Source organism: Vulpes vulpes, chromosome 11, assembly GCF_048418805.1.
Source record: "Vulpes vulpes isolate BD-2025 chromosome 11, VulVul3, whole genome shotgun sequence".
Classification (NCBI taxonomy): domain Eukaryota; kingdom Metazoa; phylum Chordata; class Mammalia; order Carnivora; family Canidae; genus Vulpes; species Vulpes vulpes.
Window position 1 is genome coordinate 16,594,452 of NC_132790.1, and position 21,219 is coordinate 16,615,670.

The 21,219-nt window shown below is 35.4% G+C and overlaps 1 protein-coding gene across 3 annotated transcripts in view; it reads left to right on the plus strand.

Moving 5' to 3' along the window:
* Positions 1–21,219, plus strand: part of SBF2 (SET binding factor 2) — a 466,812-nt gene that overhangs the window by 326,938 nt on the left and 118,655 nt on the right. For all 3 annotated transcript variants that reach the window (XM_072725665.1, XM_072725663.1, XM_072725664.1), the window contains exon 17: positions 17,395–17,463. In XM_072725665.1, the coding sequence (XP_072581766.1) occupies positions 17,395–17,463 (69 nt within the window). The remainder of the gene's footprint in view (positions 1–17,394; positions 17,464–21,219) is intronic.

Below are 21,219 nucleotides of genomic sequence, written 5' to 3' on the forward strand. Positions count from 1 at the left end.
CCGATGTGGGATTCGATCCCGGGTCTCCAGGATCGCGCCCTGGGCCAAAGGCAGGCGCTAAACCGCTGCGCCACCCAGGGATCCCCACTAATTAGTTTTTAAAAAGGAATGAAGTAGAAGCTGTTTCAAATCTTGCTGGAAAACCATGTAGCTAGGAAATGTGAAGGAAAAATGTTCACAGTGATGGCCTGGAGAAACTTCTAGAAATTGTAAACTCTAGAATGTCCTGCTGGTTTGGGCTCCTGGTCAATTATTTTCACACATTTAGTTCCACTCCGCTCCTAAAACACAACTAAAAGTGATAGTAAAGGGATTGTTTTTTTAAGATAAACATAAACCCACAAAAACAAATAAAACAGATAAAGAAATATTAGCAAAAAATTTTTGGAAGACAGAAAGCAAATGGGCAAGTGGTTAAGTGACTTCACAGACATGAGAAAGCTAAATTAGGAGCATGAGAAGAAAGCAGAAAAGCATTCTGATTTATATAGTAGAACCCCCAAAACTCAGGAATCAATAGGAGTAAAAAAGTTAATGGCCATGGTGAAAGTCCAAATAAAGGTAGTGAGTGTGAAGATGAGGGAACACATGACAAACGTGGTGAAAACAGAATCAACAGCATTTGATTAAGCTTCAAGAAGGCGATGATTATAAAATTGTTTAATTCACACTCCAGCACAATGCACCTAGTTCAACTAAAGATATTTGTTGGGTAGATAGATGGAAGGAAGTTAGCATTGGAAGCATCACCTTGGTATCTGATTGAATGTGAGAATATGATGTGATAGATTTCTGGCTAGGTGCTGAATAGATGCTGGTCCTTTTTAACTAAGACAGTATAGAAGAATATCAAATTTGAAGGTAAGGGTGAAGGGTAGAAGATAATTTCAGTTTAAGATACATTGAATTTGAGGTATTTGCATGGCATCAGTCTGGAGGTATCTTGTCAGCTGGAGCTAAGGAGGGTTGTCTAGGCTGAAAATACAAATTTCAGTGGTACCTTATACCATAGAAATGGTCAAACCAGCCTATGAAAATAGCAACTGTAAGAGAGATCTAAGGATGAAAAAGGACCTGAGAAATACTGATATTTAGAGGGTTGGCATAAATACTAAAAACCAATAAAGGATGTTGAGACGAAAGGATCATAGATGTAAGAGGAGAAAAGATGTGAAAAGAAAAAGTAGGGTCATAGAGGTCAAGGAAGAAAATTAGTTAATAATAAAATGACTACTTTTTAAAAAGTTAAATTGTATGAATAAACATGATTTGTGATTAGGAAAAATACAAAATATTTGATACAAAGTATCAAATGTTAACATTGGTTGTTTATAGGGTTGTGGAATTTATCACAAGATGTTTTTCTTTCTTTTTTACTTACCTGTATTTCCTATGTCTTTTATAATGAAATGGAAGTTTGTATGTTTTGGCATTTTTTTTCTTTTTAAGAAAAGTAGTTTTTTTGTTTTTTTTTTTAAAAGAAGCATGTATTTAATCTTAACGAATAGTATAGAGGTTAAATTAAATGTCTAAACATAATCCATTTGGTTAGCAAGTAAAAGAGGTTATTCTTGGTGAACTTTGGCAGTGAAAGTGGGGGCAGGGGTTCCAAAGGCCAAAGCCAATCTAGAGGGGATTGATCTTATGGCCAGGGTCTAGTTGTATGTTTTCATTAAGAAATAAGTACAGAACTCATACATTGTTTTCTTAGGATTCCCAGGGCTGCTTTCATGTTCCTATCCTAACCTTATGTAACATTTCACGTTTTACTGTCTTAACAGTGCTGTAGAAAAAAAATTTAACCACAGAGTTGATAATTCCTTGCTTATTTATCTTTAAGGATAGTTAGATGTGGTTGAGTCTCACTTTCATATATTAAATTCATTGTATGAAATCTGCTTTTGACTTTCAAAAAGATTTTCATAAATACTGCTGCTGAGTAGTTAAAGTCTTACACATTCCAGAATATTCTTCTTGAAAATAAGAGCTAAGTAAGGTTTTTCTGATTTTATGTTATTATTATTTTTACAATGTAGATCATGTAGAAAATTATCTCTAGTTATTTATGATAATTGGTTATGTAAGTATTTTCTCTCTTGTTAATATTACAAAGCCAGCATAATGGTAATTTATGGATTTAAAATACTAAAAAGAACTCTTGGTTTTTCCTTATAACCTCACATACTTGAAGGCTTTTCTAATCTAGAAGGCTTTTTTTTTCTATAGGTTTTATTTATTTATTAGCCATTCTAAATATGACAGATTAGCCACTCTAATTGTGGCAGATTTATAATTTACTTAATTTTTTCCCCATAGGAACTTACTTAAAATATGCTCTTTTGGGGGGAGGTGGAGCAAAGGAAAGCAAACAAAAAATACAGCGTAAAAGCTACCTTGAAACTATGTAAACTATATAAATTATTAATGTTGTCTCTTCATTGTTAAGTCCACCAGCTTTTCCTTGCTTTGAAGATAGAGGAAGCCGTTTATCAATTAGAATTTCTTTTTGAAACATTCTGTTTCCTTGGCTTCCATGATGAAACATTTCCTACATATCCTCCTACTTCTCTGGCCATTCCTTTTCCATTTTGGAAAGCTTATCCTTCTCCACTTGGCTTTTAATTTGTAAAGCCTCATATTCCTTTTTTGTCTCACTCTGTATCTTCTTAAAGGAGGATATCTTCCATATCCACAACTTAACTTGCAAATTTGTTTCTCTCCCCCAAACCTTGCCTCTGAGCTCTACACCCAGGTATCCCAGATATCCATCTGGCTACCTGATATCTCATTTTTATGTCTCAAAGACACTTTAACTTCAGTTACAAACTGAACTTATGATATCCTTTTTCTCTACCCCTCAAGCCTCAAACCTGATCCCTTTTTATTACTCCCAGTCTTGGCAGATGTACCACGATTGATCCAGTTACACAAACCAAAACCTGTGTCATCTTTGACACCTTTTGCATCATCCCCAACATCAAGTCACATTGATTTTTACTTCATGAAATGAAAGCATTTTAACTCAATCCAGTTCTCTCTGCCAAAATGATGGGTCTTTTCTTATCTTCTGATCCCAGGGCATTTAACAGACAAAGTGCCTTGGTGACAGCTATAGTTTATAGATTAATGAGGTTCTTGTTTTGTTTCCTGGTAGAAATGTTCTTTCTTTGAGGACTAGAACCTCTAACCTTGCAGGGCTCAGAGTTATATCAATGGAAAGTGCAGATTCTCCAAGTGGGTCACTATTTGTGATAAGTAGTCAGGGATTATGTTTCCTGGATCTCCTACAGAGCCCTTTATTGCTCTGAACCCCACTCAAAGTTGCAGCTTTTTGTGTCACCTAGTAGAGCTAGAATACTAGGCCCAGATATAGATAGAATATGCTGCCTCCATAACCCAAAGGAGCCTACCAGAAGTTGTGCTGCCTTCACAACTGGGAGATATAAGATGCAACAAATTATCTTTTACTTTAAATGAGATGTCCCCAAATGCCAGAACCTTCATAAGGCGTATCTCTCATCCTCTGGGTGCATATGCCTTACCAAGGTTTCCGATATGGTAGCCACTTCTTTTTCATGCAGCCTGATTAGCATGTCATCATCAATGTAGTACGTCAAACGCAATATTCTATGTGATGTTCAGATGGTCCAAATTTCTTCACAGTGATTTTGGATGGAAGGGGTTTTAGTTAGCATAATCCTGTTTACCATTGTCCACTTCATATAAATGCAGACTATTTCATATTGTCCTCTCTCATAGGGATAGAAAAGAACATGTTTGCCAAATCAATGGTTGTATGCAACATACCTGAGATCATGATAATCTGCTTTAGCAAAGACAACACATCTTTGACGTATAACTGCATCTGGTTTCTGCAGTCACCAGACTGGAGAATTAAACAGAGATAAGACAGAGACCATTACTCCTGAATCCTTTAGGTCCATGAGTGGAGCTAATTTTCTTTATCACCACCAGTAAATCCATTTCACCAGATCCATTTAAAATAGAGACTAAAGTTTCATCCCAAATAGTGGGGGAAAGGGCTTGTTTTTAAAATATATATATATATAAAATATTATTTTAAAATATTTAGGTTATGATTTTCACCATATGCTGTTTTATTTTATTTTATTATTTTTTATGCTGACTATTTTAGAACTAAAGTATGAATCTGACTTTCATTTGGGTGAGGGAAAGGTTTTAAAATATTCTTTCTAACAAAATCATATGATGACTTCCTTTGTGTTTGGCTATGAAGCACTATCCTACAGATCATTTTTGCAAAAATATTTAAAGTCTTCATTATTTTTCCCAAGCAACTCCATTAATCACTTTGACATCAAATTGTTTCTTTTAATGCACATATAAAATCATCCTAACTCATTATCTTTTTTTTACTTGATCTGACTTTGTTAAATTCTCCTTTGTCGGTATGATTTGATTTAAGCAATTCTTTTACATCACTGTGGTAAATTTCATGGCATCCTATATTGTATTCGCACATGTATATCTTGATGTGATTTGATGAAAGAGCCCAATGTTAATCAAGAAAGTATGGTTCAGGAGAGACTCATTTTGATGATGGTAATGATGATCCTGGTAAGGTATTCTTTTTGTGTTGATTCTCTAGATCAAAACTGTGTTTGGTAGATTCATCTGTGATGTTGGATATACCTATAATTCATTCATTTTCACTTGGACATAGTATTCCTTTGTATCATTATACCACATTTTACTCATTTTGCCGAATACCTTTTTTTCGTTATAATGGACACCAGACTCTTTACATATGAAGACTAACTTCTTTTCATTATTTGTTTTACTTTCTCCTACCTACTTTCTCCATTTTTTATCTGTAGCACCCCTATTAGGTTTATTTGAGAAACTTTGACTTGATCCCCTGTTTCTTAAATATTTCAAATTCCTGATGGCATAAAAGGATACCATGAGAAAAATTATCTTGCTGCCCTTCCTTGTATTTTAATTTTAGTAAGCACATTTTTAAATTTTCAATTACTTTTCATAGATGAAATATAATTTCAAACTCTCTTGAGGATATTATTTATAATTACTGGAAGATTTCTTCTTTGGTCTAAATTACATGTTTCCACAGATGCCAATTTTATTTTTTTTTAAGATTTTATTTATTTATTCATGAGAGACACAGAGAAAGAGAGAGAGGCAGAAACACAGGCAGAGGGAGAAGCAGGCTCCACGTAGGGAGCCTACATGGGACTCGATCCCTGGTCTCCAGGGTCACGCCCTGGGCTGAAGGTAGCACTAAACCGCTGAGCCACCCGGGATGCCCCCCCCCCTTTTTAAAGGAGATACCAGTTTTAGATTCCATGTCCTACCTTATTGCATTTGAGAGACATGAGGACAGAGGTTTAAAGCACAAATCCTGGGGACACCTGGGTGGCTCAGTAGTTAAGCGTCTCTGCCTTTGGTTCAGGTTGTGATTCTGGGTTCCTGCAAGTCCCACATCAGGCTTCCTGTAGGGAGCCTGCTTCTCCCTTTGCCTGTCTCCGCCTCTCTGTGCCTCTCCTGAATAAATAAAATCTTTAAAACTATAAAAAAATAAAGCACAAATCTTGGAGTGAGGATTTCTACCTGGTTTGAAATTCTGGCTCTGCCATTTGTAAAATGCCTTCTAACTTCTGAGAGCCTCAGTTCCTTCCTCCACAAAATGCACATAATTATAGTATCTACTGTCTAGAGACATGAAAATTAAATAAAATAATTTCTATAAATTCATAATTAAAACTTGTCTGATACTTCATAAACACTCAATGTTAGCTATTATTTCTAGAACCAGGTGCAGTATTCTGGTTTCCAGGCATATAAAATAGAAGCAGACTTGGGACATTCACTCAAAAACTTATAACAAAGATTGATATTATTTGTCTAGCCTAGCATTCACCATCTATCCCATTAGAAGTTATGTTACATATTAAGTAGCCATAGTGTTCAAAATTATGATACATTCTTTATGGTTGTGTAAATTAATTTAGTATTAAAATAAACCTGATGCTGAAACTATAGTAAGAGTCCTTTTGCTTATTTTGTGCTTAGCACTGTACTTGGAAAGGGTAGGAACATATGGGGACATCATATGGAAGTGCCAGGGGGCAAGAGTATAAATGACAAAGCGAGGCATGGATATTAGATGTGGTAGGAATTACTATGATGTGGAATATGTGATAAATAAAGCAGACTGTCTAGAGCTGCAGCTTTTTGTTGGGGGCCAATTTGGGCAGTTGGGTTTTGGAGTTAGGTCCACAAACCATGGAGGGTTGCTGGCACAAGAGTTGGGTTATTATCCTGTAACGGTCAGGGATTTTTGAACAGAAGAGTATGATATAAAGAGGTCTTTTTGGCTATTGTAGTTTAAATTTCCATCCCTATGTGGAAGATATAAGTAAATTTCTCAGTGTTGTGGACAATTCAGAGAAACTTCTTTCTGGGTTATGTCTAATCTAAAGAAAAGTTAGTTCTATAAGACATTATGCCTTTCTGACTCATTTTTCTTTAATATTTAAATATTTCATTTTTGTGAGATTCCAAAGTTTTGTGAAATAGGAATGGTGGGCCATGACAATTCAAAGGTATGCAGATTAAAAGTTTGAAGTAATTGAGGATAATGGGAAATTAAGATTGCAGAGCTCACTTTTCAGTTGTAGCAGGAAAATTAAAGGTAAACTACATAACAAAGTTCAGAATAAAACATGTATAAGTATTCAAGTCCTTGCAAGTTTATAAATTGCCTGTTATGTCTGCAGCTACATTGCTATTATGTGGCCAAAGCACAGGGGACTTCAGGATGTGTATTTATGGACTGATTGCCCAACAGATAACTGCACTATTCCGGAATGCTATTGCTATGTCAATAGTTTTAGGCCTATTGTTTTAAAATTTTTCCATTTTTCAACCTAATTAACTTAGAATGTCTCTAACGTGATTTACAAAGAATTTTATATTTATATTTTGCAATCAGCATTTGACGGCGCTCAGGTCTGAGACATGCACTACAATGTGTAAACATTTTGTACAATAATAAATAGCTCCTAAATGTTTTATGATTGCCTGGTCCCTGCTAATTGGTCATGGACTGAAAATCCCCATTGTTTAATTTTTTTTAATTTGTGGGAAATTTTTATAAATGAGCGTGTGGGGCTTCATATCACAGCTGTTGTCATTTAAAGTTTGGACAGCATCATTACAAATGAAGCCCTGCTGTGAAATCAAAGTCAAAAGGCATCTTGGCATCCCAACCATTTCCTTAGGAGAAGATTACGGCTCAAGTCTGTTGAATTTTATTGCCTTGGGCCTCATGACAGTCTTCAGAAACATGCTAGGCATTTCTGTTAAAGAAACTCAGATGTGCTAGGACACAGGGGATGACATTCTTGTGCATAGCAGTATCTTAAGCAAGGGAATGAGGAATAAGGGAGGAAAAGATGATTCACACTTTTTGCCGTGCCGTGTTCTGGGATCATTTTATAAAATCCACAGAAGTGATAGAGACTTTACAGTGGGTGATACCATTTACGAAGAAGGTGTGATATTTTCCTGCATGACCTGACTGTATATTTTTTCCAGCTTTATTGAGGTATAATTGACAAAATTGTAATATATTTAAAACGTACAACATGGGGCACCGAGGTGGCTCAGTGGTTGAGCGTCTGCCTTTGGTTCAGGTCATGATCCTCAGTCCTGTAATTGAGTCTGGCATCGGGCTCCTTGCAGGGAGCCTGCTTCCCCCTCTGCCTGTGTCTTTGCCTCTCTCTGTGTGTCTCTCATATATAAATAAATAAAATCTTTAAAAAAAAAAAAAGTACAATGTGACAATTTATATATTGTGAAAGGATTGCCACAATTGAGTGAATATATCCGTCATTTTACAAATTCAAGTATTTGCCTTTTTTGGAAGTAAGAACACTTAAGTTCTATTTTCTTAAGTTTTTTTTGTACAATACAGTATTATCAACTCTAATCACCATATTATACATTAGATCCTCAGACCTAATCTTACTAAGTTTATACCCTTTTGACCATCTTAACCCATTTCCCACATGCTCCAGCCTCTGGCAATGACCCCATTCTACTCTGTTACTGAGTTCCACATTTTTCTTTTAAAATTCCACTTACAAGTAGTATCATGCAGTATTTGTCTTTCTCTATCCAGCTTATTTCACTTACCATAATACACTCTTTTATCCATGTTGCTGCAAATGGCAGGATTTCCTTTTAAGGCTAAACAATATTCCACTGTAAATATATACCACATTTTCTTTATCTTATCCTCCATTGATGGACACAGGTTGTTTCCATACCTTGGTTATTGTTAATAATGCTGCAGTGAAAATGGGATTATAGGTGTCTCTTCAAGATAAGGATTTCCTTCCCTTTGAATATATGTGCAGAAGTGGGATTCCTGGATCATATGGTACTTATATTTTTTTATTTCTTGAGGAACCTCTCTATTGTTTTCCTTAGTAGCTATACCAGTTTACATTCTGACCAACAGTATATGACACATACTCACCGCACCTGTAATTATTTGTCTTTTTGATAAGTTATTCTAACAGGTATGAAGTGATATTTCATGATGGCTTTGATATGCATCTCCCTGATGACTAATGATGTTGAGTACCTTTTCATATACCCATTAGCCATTTGTATGTCTTCTTTAGAAAAATGTCTGTTCCTTCACGCATTTTTAATCGGGTTATTTGGGGTTTTTCAAAATTGGTTTTTGTTTGTTTTACTATTACATTGTGTAAGTTCCTTGAATATCTTGGAAAATAATCCCTTACTGGATATGTAATCTGCATATATTTTCTCCCATTGCATAGATTGTCTTTTCACTTTGTTGAGGGTTTCCTTTGCTGTGCAGAGCATTTTATGTAATGCTACTTGTTTATTTTTACTTTTATTGCCTTTGCTTTTTGGTATCAAATTCAAAAATTAGGGGATCCCTGGGTGGCTCAGTGGTTTAGCGCCTGCCTTCGGCCCAGGGCGTGATCCTGGAGTCCCGGGATCGAGTTCCTCATCGGGCTCCCTGCGTGGAGCCTGCTTCTCCCTCTGCCTATGTCTTTGTCTCTCTCTCTCTCTCTCTCTCTCTGTCTCTCATGAATGAATAAATAAATAAATAAATAAATAAATAAATAAATAAATAAACAAATAAATAAATCTTAATTTTTGAATTTGCAGTTTTTTGTGTTTTTTTATTGCCAAGATCAATATCAAGAAGCTTACCACTTAAGTTCTCTCTTAGAAGTTTTTTACAGTTTCAGGTCTTGCATTCAAGTTTTTAATCTATTTTGAGTTGATTTTTCTGTGTAGTATAAGAAAAGAGCCCAGTTTCATTCTTCTGCATATAGATACCTAGTTTTCCCAGCCTGATATCTTAAAATAAAAATGTGACTCCAAGGTAATGACTGCCTTCAAAATCATCTCTCAGTTGATTATATCATTTTCTTTGAAATGAGTTCTGATTCCTCTTTTTCCTCCTTCCCCTTTGCCTCCCTCCCTTAGCTCTTTCTCTGTCTCTGTCTTACTACCCCTCCCTCCCTCTTTTTCTTCCTCACTTTCTAACACACACTCTTTTCTACTAGTATGGCTGAGAGACATTACTCAGTACTATTAGTCATTCTTTTTATATCTAAAATTTATGTTCCTGAATATAAAAACAAAGATCAGGGGCACCTGAGTGGCTCAGTGGTTGAGCATCTGCCTTTGGTTCAAGTCATGATCCCGGGGTCCTGGGATGAAGTCCTGCATCAGGCTCCAGGGAGCCTGCTTCTCCCTCTGCCTGTGTCTCTGCCTCTCCCTGTCTCTCATGAATAAATAAATAAAATCTTTTTTAAAAATTTAAAAATTAAAAAAAATAAAACCAAAGATCACTTGATCTAAGTTTAGATCTATCCAATCTATAACCTGACTCCAGCAACCATTTCCAAAGACACATCATGAATGAATATGGTTGTCCCTCATATTTTAAGGATGGGTTCCATTAAGCCATGGATTTATCTCAGCCCTATAAAATGTGTTCTTACTTGTAATATGTTTTCCCTCTTGGGATAGCTTCCTGAGTTCATTTAGATAATATTTGTTGAATGAATGAAAATTGTTATTGAAAGGAATATTGTGCTAACTACTCTCAACATTCATTCTGGAAATGTAAAACTTACCAAGATAATTTGTTTCTACTGATCTTTATGCTTTGTGAAACTCTGGAAAAGGTATAAATCATTCATCAGTTTTCCATAAACACTGATACTGCTTCTTATTCACTGCTGTAAAAATACCATCAAAGAGCTAATAGTTTAGTAAGGAGATTGAAAAGTAAATAGATAATTACAATGTAGTGTGCTATGCTAAGTATTTCCTAACCTTGGTGATAATGAAAAAAACATATATTGAATATTTGTTATGTGCCAGGTACAATTTTAAGTATTTTACTTGTATTACTGATTTTTAACTTAATTATAATGTGATCTGACAACCATACCTCTATGTTACTAATCTTTTGAAATTTACTGAAATTTATTTGATGACCTTGTATGAAGTCAGGTTTTCTAAATCCATCTGAACAGTTATATAGGGCTAGAGTATAAATAGATCCAAGTAGGTTTTTGTATATAGTGTTCTCTATATGTCCATTAGCTCTGACTTTTAAAAAAATATTCTGTACTGATTTTTCTACCTGCTTGAGGAATGAAATACTGAAAGTGGTATATTAAAATCTTTCAATGTGATTGTGGATTTATATTCTTTAATGTCAATTTTTGCTTTATATATTTTCAAATGAAGGCTGAGTTAAGTATATACACATTTAAAATTGTTATATCTTCCTGAATAATTGAGCTATTTTATATAATGCTTCTTTTTATTTCTTATAATACCTTTTTCCTTAAGATTATTTTGTATGATTGTTAATATTGCTATCTCAACTTCTTTTAATATTTGCTTGGTCCATCTTTTTCCATCCTTTTAACTTTTGTGTATTCTTAAGTTACAGATAATGTCCTTTTAAAGAACAAATATTTGAATGCTAGCTTTTTTTTTTTTTTTTTTGGATTTTATTTATTTATTTGAAAGAGAGAGAGAAAGCACAGCAGGGGGAAGGGCAGAGGGAGAAGCAGGCTCCCTGCTGAGCAGGGGAGGGGGCCTCCATCCCAGGACCCTGGGATCTTGACCTGAGCCAAAGGCAGATGCTTGACTGACTGAGCCACCCAGGCTCCCATAGACTCTAGCTTTTTATTCAGTGGCAATCTTTTAGCCAGAATATTTGGTTTATTTTGGCTATTATAATTTTATTTATTTCTACCATCTTATTTTGTTCTTTTCTGATTGTTTCTCCTTGGGGGTTTCTTTTCCTCTTTCGGGCTTTCCTTTGAGTTATAAGTTTTCCTCTCCATTTTTTTCTCTGTTAGACTGGAAGTTATAACCCATCCTATATTTCTTTGGCAATAATGTAGAAAATTTTAAATACTCAATTTATCAAAATCCAATTCCGGTCTGCCACCTCACAATTTCTGTCCTATTGTGGTTATATATGTTACTTGTATTGTAATTTTCTTTGATACCCAAAGATATAATTGTCATTGTTTTAGGTCACTGTATGTTTAGATTTACCCACATACTTGTCAATTTCCTTGAAGAATTATCTTTTTTATATCTCAGACTTTTTAACTGGTGTCCTAGGTGGTCCTAGAGATCCCAGCATTATGGTATAGCTCTCCTAATGAACTTCCAAGTTTAGCAAGCACTAGGCTTTGTTTCCTCACCCATGACTCCTTTAGCTGTTCAAAACTAATATTCAAATTTACTTTGCTCACAAGCTGCTTCTGAGGTAAAATTTTACTTCAGTGCTCTATATATCACTCCAATTCCATTTAATTTACATTTTGGCCTGAATATTCATTACTTTCTTGCCAGTTCATTGCTTTGCATTAAAAAATTTTTTAATATTTTATCTAGCATCTTTTAATCATTCAACAAAAGTATGAAAGAATGAAATTAACCGTAAGTCAAGAAAAAAGTCCAAGAATAACAAGTGTTGCCAGCGATGTAGAGAAAAGGAAACCCTCTTATGCTGTTAGTGGGAAATGCAACCATATGGAAAACAGCATAGACGGGACACCTGGGTGGTTCAGTGGTTTGGCGCCTGCCTTCAGCCCAGGGCGTGATCCTGGAGACCCGGGATCAAGTCTTGTGTCGGGCTTCTTGCATGGAGCCTGCTTCTCTCTGCCTCTCTCTCTGCCTGTATCTCTGCCTCTCTCTCTGTATCGCTCATAAATAAATAAATAAAATCTTAGAAAGAATAAGGAAAGAGAAAGAAAGAAAGAAAGAAAGAAAGAAAGAAGAAGAAAGAAAGAAAGAAGAAAGAAAGAAAGAAAGAAAGAAAGAAAGAAAGAAAGAAAAGGAAAAGAGCATAGAGGTTCCTGAAAAAAATAAAAAATAGAACTACAATATGAGCCAGCAATTCTACTGCTGGGTATTTATCCAAAGAAAGCAAAAACACCAATCCAAAAAGATATATGCACTCCCCTGTTCATAGCAGCATTATTTATAATAGCTAGGATATGGAAGCAGCCTAAGTGTTCCTCAGTAGATAAACAGATAAAGATGTGGTGTGTGTGTGTGTGAGAGAGGAAAGAATGAAACCTTGCCATTTGGGACAAAGATGAACCTAGAGTAGGCATATTATGTTAAGTGAAATAAATCAGAGAAAGATAAATACTGTATGATTTCACTTATGTAAACCTAAAAAACAATATGAATGAGCAAACAAAACAAAACAGAAACAGACTCAGATACAGGAAGCAAACTTGGTTACCAGAGGAGAGAGTGGTTGGGGTATAGGCAAAATAGGTGAAGGGGATTAAGAGATATCAAGATCCAGTTATAAAATAAATCATGGGGATGTAATATACAGCATGGGAAATTTAGTCAATATTGTAGTCACTTCTTTGATGAGACTAACTAGCCTCATCATGGGAATCATTGGGTAATGTAGAAAAATATTGAGTCACTATGACGTACCCCTGAAAGTGGTAGGATATTAAACAAATAAAAGTCCCTACAGGTTTTAAAGTGATCTTTTGGTAGGAATTCTCTCAGATTTTTGATAATCTTGAATCATAATTTTTCCAAAATATATTTTCAACTGCTTTTTAAAAAAACTGTTCTTAGTCAAATTAGGTTTGGAAATGCTGCCAACCAAATTTTCTCCATAACAGTCACAATGTAAAAACTTTGAAAAGCCCTACAGTTAAAAAAACAAACAAACAAAAAAAAACACCTCATTTAATTTTGTTTAGCCAAATTTCCCCACAAGGAACAGCTATCGATACTCTATAAAATGAATGTTTGTGCAAGTTCAAGTATATTCCCCTTATCATTCCTGTGGAAACCTTTTAGGTATATTTCCTTGAGGAACTAAGGATTGAGATGCTTTAACTTTGTGCTATTGTGAACATGAATGTACAAATAATCTATTCAAGTCATTTGTTTTGATATATAACTAGTAGTAGAATTGTTGGATCATATGGTAATTCTGTTTTTAAATTTTTGAGGAACTGCCATACTGTTTTCCTAGCACCTATACCATTTTACATTCCCACTGAGATTATCTGACTATCCCATTCCCCAGCATTTCAAACCCAATGAGTTTTGGCATTGGCAACATTTCTTGCCCAATTAATAACAAAATACCTTTTGTGCTCAATACTAATTTCATTTAATGAAATGACTAATGTCATACAACAGTTCCAATCAGTTATATGATGAATTCCAGTCTTGGAGAAGTTAAAGTGTGGGGGGAAAAAGTGTCATGTCATTAGAGTCCATGAAATACAGTAAATACACTAAGAGCCCCTCAAATTTTTTTTTTGTATAAATTACACAGCTTTTAACAGTCTTTATAAAATAAGAAAGTAAAGGTAGCTGGTTACCAGTAGTGTATGAAAATAATTCCTAAAAACATATAAACTACCAAAACTGAAACAAGAAAAAATAGAAAATGTAAATAGAAGTTGAATCAATAATCAAAAAAACTCCCAGCAAATCAAAGACCAAGGCCAGAGGCTTCACAGGTGAATTCCACCAAACATTTAAAGAAGAGTTAATAACTATTCTTCTCAAACTATTCCAAAAAATAGAAAAGGAAGGAAAACTTCCAAATTCATTCTATGAGGCCAGCATTATCCTGATACCAAAACCAGATAAATACTTCACTAAAAAGGAGAATAACAGGCCAATCCCTGATGAACTTGGATGCATAAATTCTCAATAAAATACTAGCAAACCGAATCCAACAATTCATTTAAAAAACTCATTCACCACAATCAAGTGGGATTTATTCCTGAGTTGCAAGGGAAATTCAATATTCACAAATCAACATGATAAGCCATGTTGGTAAAAGAAAGGATAAGAGCTATATAATCATTTCAATAGATGGAAAAAAGGCATTTGACAAAGTACAACATCCATTCGTGATAAAAACCCTGAACAAAGTAGGTTTAGAGAGAACATACCTCAGTGTAATGAAGGACATGTATGAAAACCCACAGCGCATATCATCCTCAATGGGGAAAATTGAGACCTTTTCCTCTGTAGTCAGGAATAGGACAGGGATGTCCACTCTCACCACTGTTATTTACCATAGTACTGGAAGTCCTAACCACAGCAATCAGACAACAAAAAGAAATAAACGGCATCTAAGCCAATCAGGAAGAAGTAAGACCCTAACTATTTGCAGGTGACATGATACTCTATATAGAAAACCCAAAAGAATCCACCAGAGAGCTACTAGAACTGATACACAAAATTCAGTAAGTCGCAGGATAAAAAAATCAACCTGCAGAAATCTGTTGCATTTCTAATAACCAATAACGAAGCAGCAGAAAGAGAAATTAAGGAATCATTCCCATTTACAAATACACCAAAAACAATAAGATACCTAGGAATAAACCTTACTAGAGAGATGAAAGATCTGTACTCTGAAAACTACAGAACACTGATGAAAGAAGTTGAAGAGAACACAAAGAAATGGAAGGACATTCTATGTCCATGGATTGGAAGAACAAAACCAATCTACACATTTAATTGGAATCTTTATCAAAATACCAACAACATTTTTCAAGAGCTAGAAGAACCAATCCTAAAATTTGCATGGAACCACAAAAGACCCCAAATAGCCAAAGCAAACTTGAAGAAGAAAAAGCTGGAGGCATCACAATTCTAGACTTCAAGCTGTATAACAAGACTGTAGTCAAGACAGTATGGTACTGGCACAAAAATAGACACATAGATCAATAGAACAGAATAGAAAATCCAGAAATGAATCCACAACTATATATGGGTAGTTAATCTTCCACAAAGCAGGAAAGAATATCCAATAGGAAAAAGAACTGTCTCATCAACAAATGGTGTTGGAAAACTGGACAGCTACATGCAGAAGAATGAAACTAGACCACTTTCTTACACCACACACAAAAATAAATTCAAAATAGATTACAGTCCCGCATCAGGCTCCTCACAAGGAGCCTGCTTCTCCCTCTGCCTATGTTTCTGCCTCTCTCTGTGTGTCTCTCAATAAGTAAATAAATAAAATCTTAAAATATATATATATATATATGTATATAAAAATAAAGACTAAATGTGAGACTTGAAACCATAAAAATCCTAGAGACAACAAAAGCAGTAACCTTTTTGATGTCAACTGTAGCAATTTCTTACTAGGCAAGGGAAACAAAAGCAAAAGTAAATGACTGGGACTTCACCAAAATAAAACGCTTTCTGCACAACAAAGGAAACAACAAAACTAAAAGGCAACCTTCAGAATGGAAGAAGATATTTGCAAATGACATATCTGATAAAGAGTAAGTGTCCAGAATATATAAAGAACTTATCAAACTCAACACCTAGAAAAATGAATAATCCAATTACAAATTAGTCAAAAGACACAAACAGACATTTCTCCAGAGAAGACACAACACAGATGGCTAACAGACACATGAAAAGATATTCAACATCACTCAACATCAGTGAAATGCAAATCAAAACTACAATGAGATATCATCTCACACAAATCCAGAAGAGCTAAAATAAAAAACCCCAAAATAACAGGTGCTGGCAAGGATGTGGAGAAAGGGAAATAAGTGCAATACGTGTTATAATAAATATAACTATAGATGTATCTCAGACATACAAGAGGAAAAGATTCATGTTCCATGATAGATCAAACTACTTATATTTATATAAATCATAATAAGCTTATGTATAGACCAATATTGCAATGTTGGTAGGAATGCAAACTGGTGTAGCCACTCTGGAAAACAGCATGGAGGTTCCTCAAAAAGTTAAAAATACAACTACCCTATGGTGCAGCAATTGCACTACTAGGTATTTATCCAAAGGATGCAAAAATACTAATTCAAAGGGAATACATGCACCCCAATGTTTATAGCAGCATTTCTTATAATACCCATATTATGGAAAAAACCCCATGTCCATTGGCTGAATGAAAAGATAAAGAAGTAGTGGGGTGTGTGTACACATAACAACAAACACAAACACATTGGAATATTACTAAGCCATAAAAAAGAATGAAATCTTGCCATTTGCAATGACCTGGATGGAGCTAGATAGTATTATGCTGATGAAGTAAGTCAGTCAGAGAAAGACAAATACCATGTGATTTCACTCACATGGAATTGAAGAAACAAAACAAAGGGAAAGGAAGGAGGGAAAACCAAGAAACTTATGTAACTTTAGAAAAGAAAAGAATGGTTACCAGAGGGATGGTTGGGTGGGGAATAGAGTTAAATAGGTGATGTGGATTGAGGAAGTACTTGCTGTAATGAGCACCAGGTGTTGTATGGAAGTGTTGAATCACTATTTTGTACACTTGAACCTAATATTACACTATATGTTACCTAATGGGAATTTAAATAAAAACTTTTAAAAAGTCTTTCTCAAACGTATTTTTATCTCACTTCTAAAATAATGTGCTTCAAGGACAGTTTTGTTTTTCAATTTTACCTAAGTAAGACTTAGTGACAATTTGGAATAAAAGTAAAAACCCTGGGATCCCTGGGTGGTGCAGTGGTTTGGCGCTTGCCTTTGGCCCAGGGCGCGATCCTGGAGACCCGGGATCGAATCCCACATCAGGCTCCCGGTGCATGGAGCCTGCTTCTCCCTCTGCCTATGTCTCTGCCTCTCTCTCTCTCTCTCTCTCTGTGACTATCATAAATAAATAAAAATTAAAAAAAAAAAAAGTAAAAACCCCGTAAGACAGTAAACAGTGTATCCTAGATTTTTTTTCCACGTATTTGTGATTTCTAGTATAAATGTCCTAATTATGCTTGTTTCTCTTTGTTTAAGGATTGTTCAAGTTTAGAAGAATATAACATTGCTGCAGCATTGCTCCCTTTGACCAGTGCTTTCTACAGGGTAAGTTTCATTGGTCTATACATAAGCTCATTATGATTTATATAAATATAAGTAGTCTGATCTATCATGGAACTACATGAATCTTTTCCTTTTGTATATCTTAGATACATCTATGGTTATATTTATTGTAACACTTATTGCATACAGTTGACCTTGAACAACACAGATTTGAACTGCATGGGTCCACTTATCTGTGTTTTTTCTAGTAGAGTACTACAGATGTATTTTCTCTTCCTTGTGATTTTTTTTTAAGGTTTATTTATTTATTCATGAGAGACACAGAGAGAGTGGCAGAGACATAGGCAGAGGGAGAAGCAGGCTACTCGCAGAGAGCCTGATGCGGGACACGATCCTGGATCCCAGGACCACGACCTGAGCCGAAGGCAGGTGCCCAACTGCTGAGCCACCCAGGCGTCCCTCCTTATGATTTTCTTAATAGCATTTCTCTAGTTTATTGCAAGAATACAGTATATAATACATGCACCTAATATGTGTTAATCAACTATTCATGTTATCAGTAAGGTTTCCAGTCATCTCTAAGCAATGAATAGCTAGGTTTTGGGTGCGTAACAGTTATACACAGATTATTCACTCCACAGAGAGTCAGTGTCCTAATCCCCACATTGTTCAAGGGCTAAAGATACTGTGTGTAGAAAATTTAATATATAATATTAAATCATCTCCTAAGATGGAACCCCACCCATTTCATACCTCCTTTTTTTTTGGGGGGGGGGGCTTTATTGTTCTTTAAAACATTTTGTAACACCTGAAATTATATATAATTATATATTCATTTGTTTACATTTGAGTATTTTCCTCTACCACAGAAAATAAATTCCATGAGGCTAGGATATTATTTCATAAATATTTATTGATAAGGCCAGGTTTATTTGTTTGTTTGTTTTTAAGTCTGTCCACAGTTAGAGATCTTAAGCCAAATGTTCTCCATTATTTGGAGCTCTTTCTCTGCTAAGTCACTGCATATCCCTCTTTCTTCCTACTTACCCCTCCCTTCCTCTTTGAAAACAGAAAGTGGAATTTATGATGTTCACACTTCTGAGAACTGGCAAGTCATACTGAACATGCTCAGGAAACAAGGACAAATCTCAAAAATGTCAAACAAATGAATTCAAGGTTTAGAGGCTAATGACAACTAACGAGCCTCACCATCATCTTTTGGTCTTCCCTCCCCAACTTAAGCCTGGCTCCAGGCCCACTTCATATTTCCTTTAATGCATACATACTAGCCTTCTCTGAACTCCCTGATCCTTCATCTCATTCCCCTGCTAGCATGGAGACCACTATAGGTGGTCTCCAGAAATAGGCCAGGCTATCCTGGATCCTAAACCATGTGGGAAATTTATCTCCGTATCTCAGAGCAGCCAGAAAACTTAGTCCTCTGCCTAACAAGCCTTCATATTAGGCCCTCACCTGGCATTTCCTAAAGAAAATGACATTTTAAATCTATCCCACTTCCAAGATTTAAAAAATATTATGTAGAAATAAATAAGAAACATAGGGAAAATAAGAATTGCAATAGAAACTCAATTGCTTAAGTAACCCATTGCTTATGATTTTTTTTTTTTAAGGAGAATCATTTAACCATTTTATAGTGTATATTAATGAGGGTTTGATCAGGATAGCAGAAGTACCATGAGCAATATAATTAAGGAATTTATTATAAGGGACCAGCCCTTAGTTATTATAAAAACGGGGGGGGGGGGGAGTTTTTGGAAGGCTTTGAATTAGGCTCTACCTGTGGGCCTGAAGTCTCTATAGGTCATGACACAGGGAAGAACAAGGACAAAGTGGAATCTGTGTTTATCTCTTACTTCTTCTAACCCAAACAGTGCAAATGAGCTGCAAAAAAAGCAGCACTATTAGCCATAGAGCTACACAAGCATCTGGCCCTGGGCTAGGAGAAGCTGAAGGAGATGTGGCAGGAACTGGAAAACTGTGAGCTTAGTCTCGTCGCCCTATCAATGTGAGCCGGCATAGCAGTGACAGAGTGTGTGAGCTGTAGCAGCACATCCTATATTACCTTCAAAGTGTAATGACTGCTGATTCATTTTTGTTCAAATCTTAAAGAGATTTCTCTTGTGGCCAGCCCAAACCCTGGAATCATAGAGAAAAGAAAATCTGGGAAATGTCCTCACTTAGCTTAGTTTACACAGTACAAAACCATCATACTGATTTTTAGTTTTGTGGGAGTTTTTAAGTAGTTAATAAGTTGGGTTAAATGCCCTATTGTTTCTCTGTGTTATCAAACAATAATTCAAACTTATGTTTTAGGAGTGGGTTTATGGATTTAATTCTTTGTTGTTGGCTTGGTTTGGCCATGAATTAGGAGTCAGAAACCATACCAGTAATATGTGCAGGAAAAACTTAAGTTATTAAGTAGTAAGTAGCAGGGGATTAACTCCCAAGAAGTAAATAGAATTCCAAAGAATACAGGCATATCAGAAATAGGGAGCAGCTACTACTTCTTGGGTGTAGGCAGAGTACCCAAGAAAGGAGCAAACTTGGAAGAAGGCTTCATCCCAATAAGACTTGTGATTCAAACCTTGCTAGAGCAATGTTTTGGCCACTGGATGGCATAGAAATTCATTGAGATGCCACAGACCAGAGCTGTTAAGTGGGAAACTACCTCCTGAAGTTCTGGCAAAACTTGCTGGTAATCCCCCTTAGTAGAAAGCCAGTGAAACTTCATAAGAAGCCACTGTCTGGACCACCACTGAAATTCCAAAAATGGTGAGCATTTGGGGGTGTCCTGTACACCACTAGCAGGTGCATGCCATAGGAACTAGAAGGAAAAAGCACACCAGAACCAGGAAAAGAAACCACTTCCTACTGCATTGGCCCTTCAGCACTTTATACTGACAAAAGTTAGAATTGTGCCAGCTGGTAAAGGAGAAATGTTTATATGTCCAGTTCCAATACCACAAAGCAGGGCAAAGAAAGGTCAATTTGGAGGAAAGACATTGCATCAGTAACTGACACAGTGGGTTAGAGAGGGTGAGGGTGGATCATACCAATTCTCAGATACTTTCTAAATTTCTAACTTATAGGGAATTATTTCTGGTGTATAATTGAGGAAAATTTTGTAGATGTAAATTGCACTATCCTGGTCACAGATTGCAAATGAGCCATGTTTGGTGTTCAGCCAGTATAAACTCCTGGGTCTTGCTCAGCATGCTTCACAGAATTGACTCAGCAGTTTGTCATATTTGAACTTATGTGAAAATATTTTTAATAATATTTATTGGACTTTTTTTTCAATGCAACAAAACTTTATTGAACATCTCAATATACAAAGTTACTATGCCAGGTAATATATGGGCAGCCACATGAGTGAAACATTGACATGGCCAGTAGGAGCTTATATTAGTCTTTCTAATACCAAATAATAAACAGATAAAACTGTTCCACAGTGCATCAACTGGATGGGTATTTCCTTAAATAAAATATATATATGAGATTAGAAAATTCAGATACTACAGAAACATATAAAAATGCAAAACAAAAGCTTGTTTTCCCACTTCTACCCCATATCCTCTGACAGTTGGCTTATTCTTAGGGAAAAAAAAGTCACTCATTGCCAGTAGATAAATACAGATAAAATTACTCTTTTTTAAAAAACTAATCAAATCATTTACATTGTTTTCTCACCTTGTTTTTTTCATTTAGTCATCTTGAAGATCTTTTTATATACCTAATTAGTATATAACACTAATACCTAATTATATTAGGTATTAG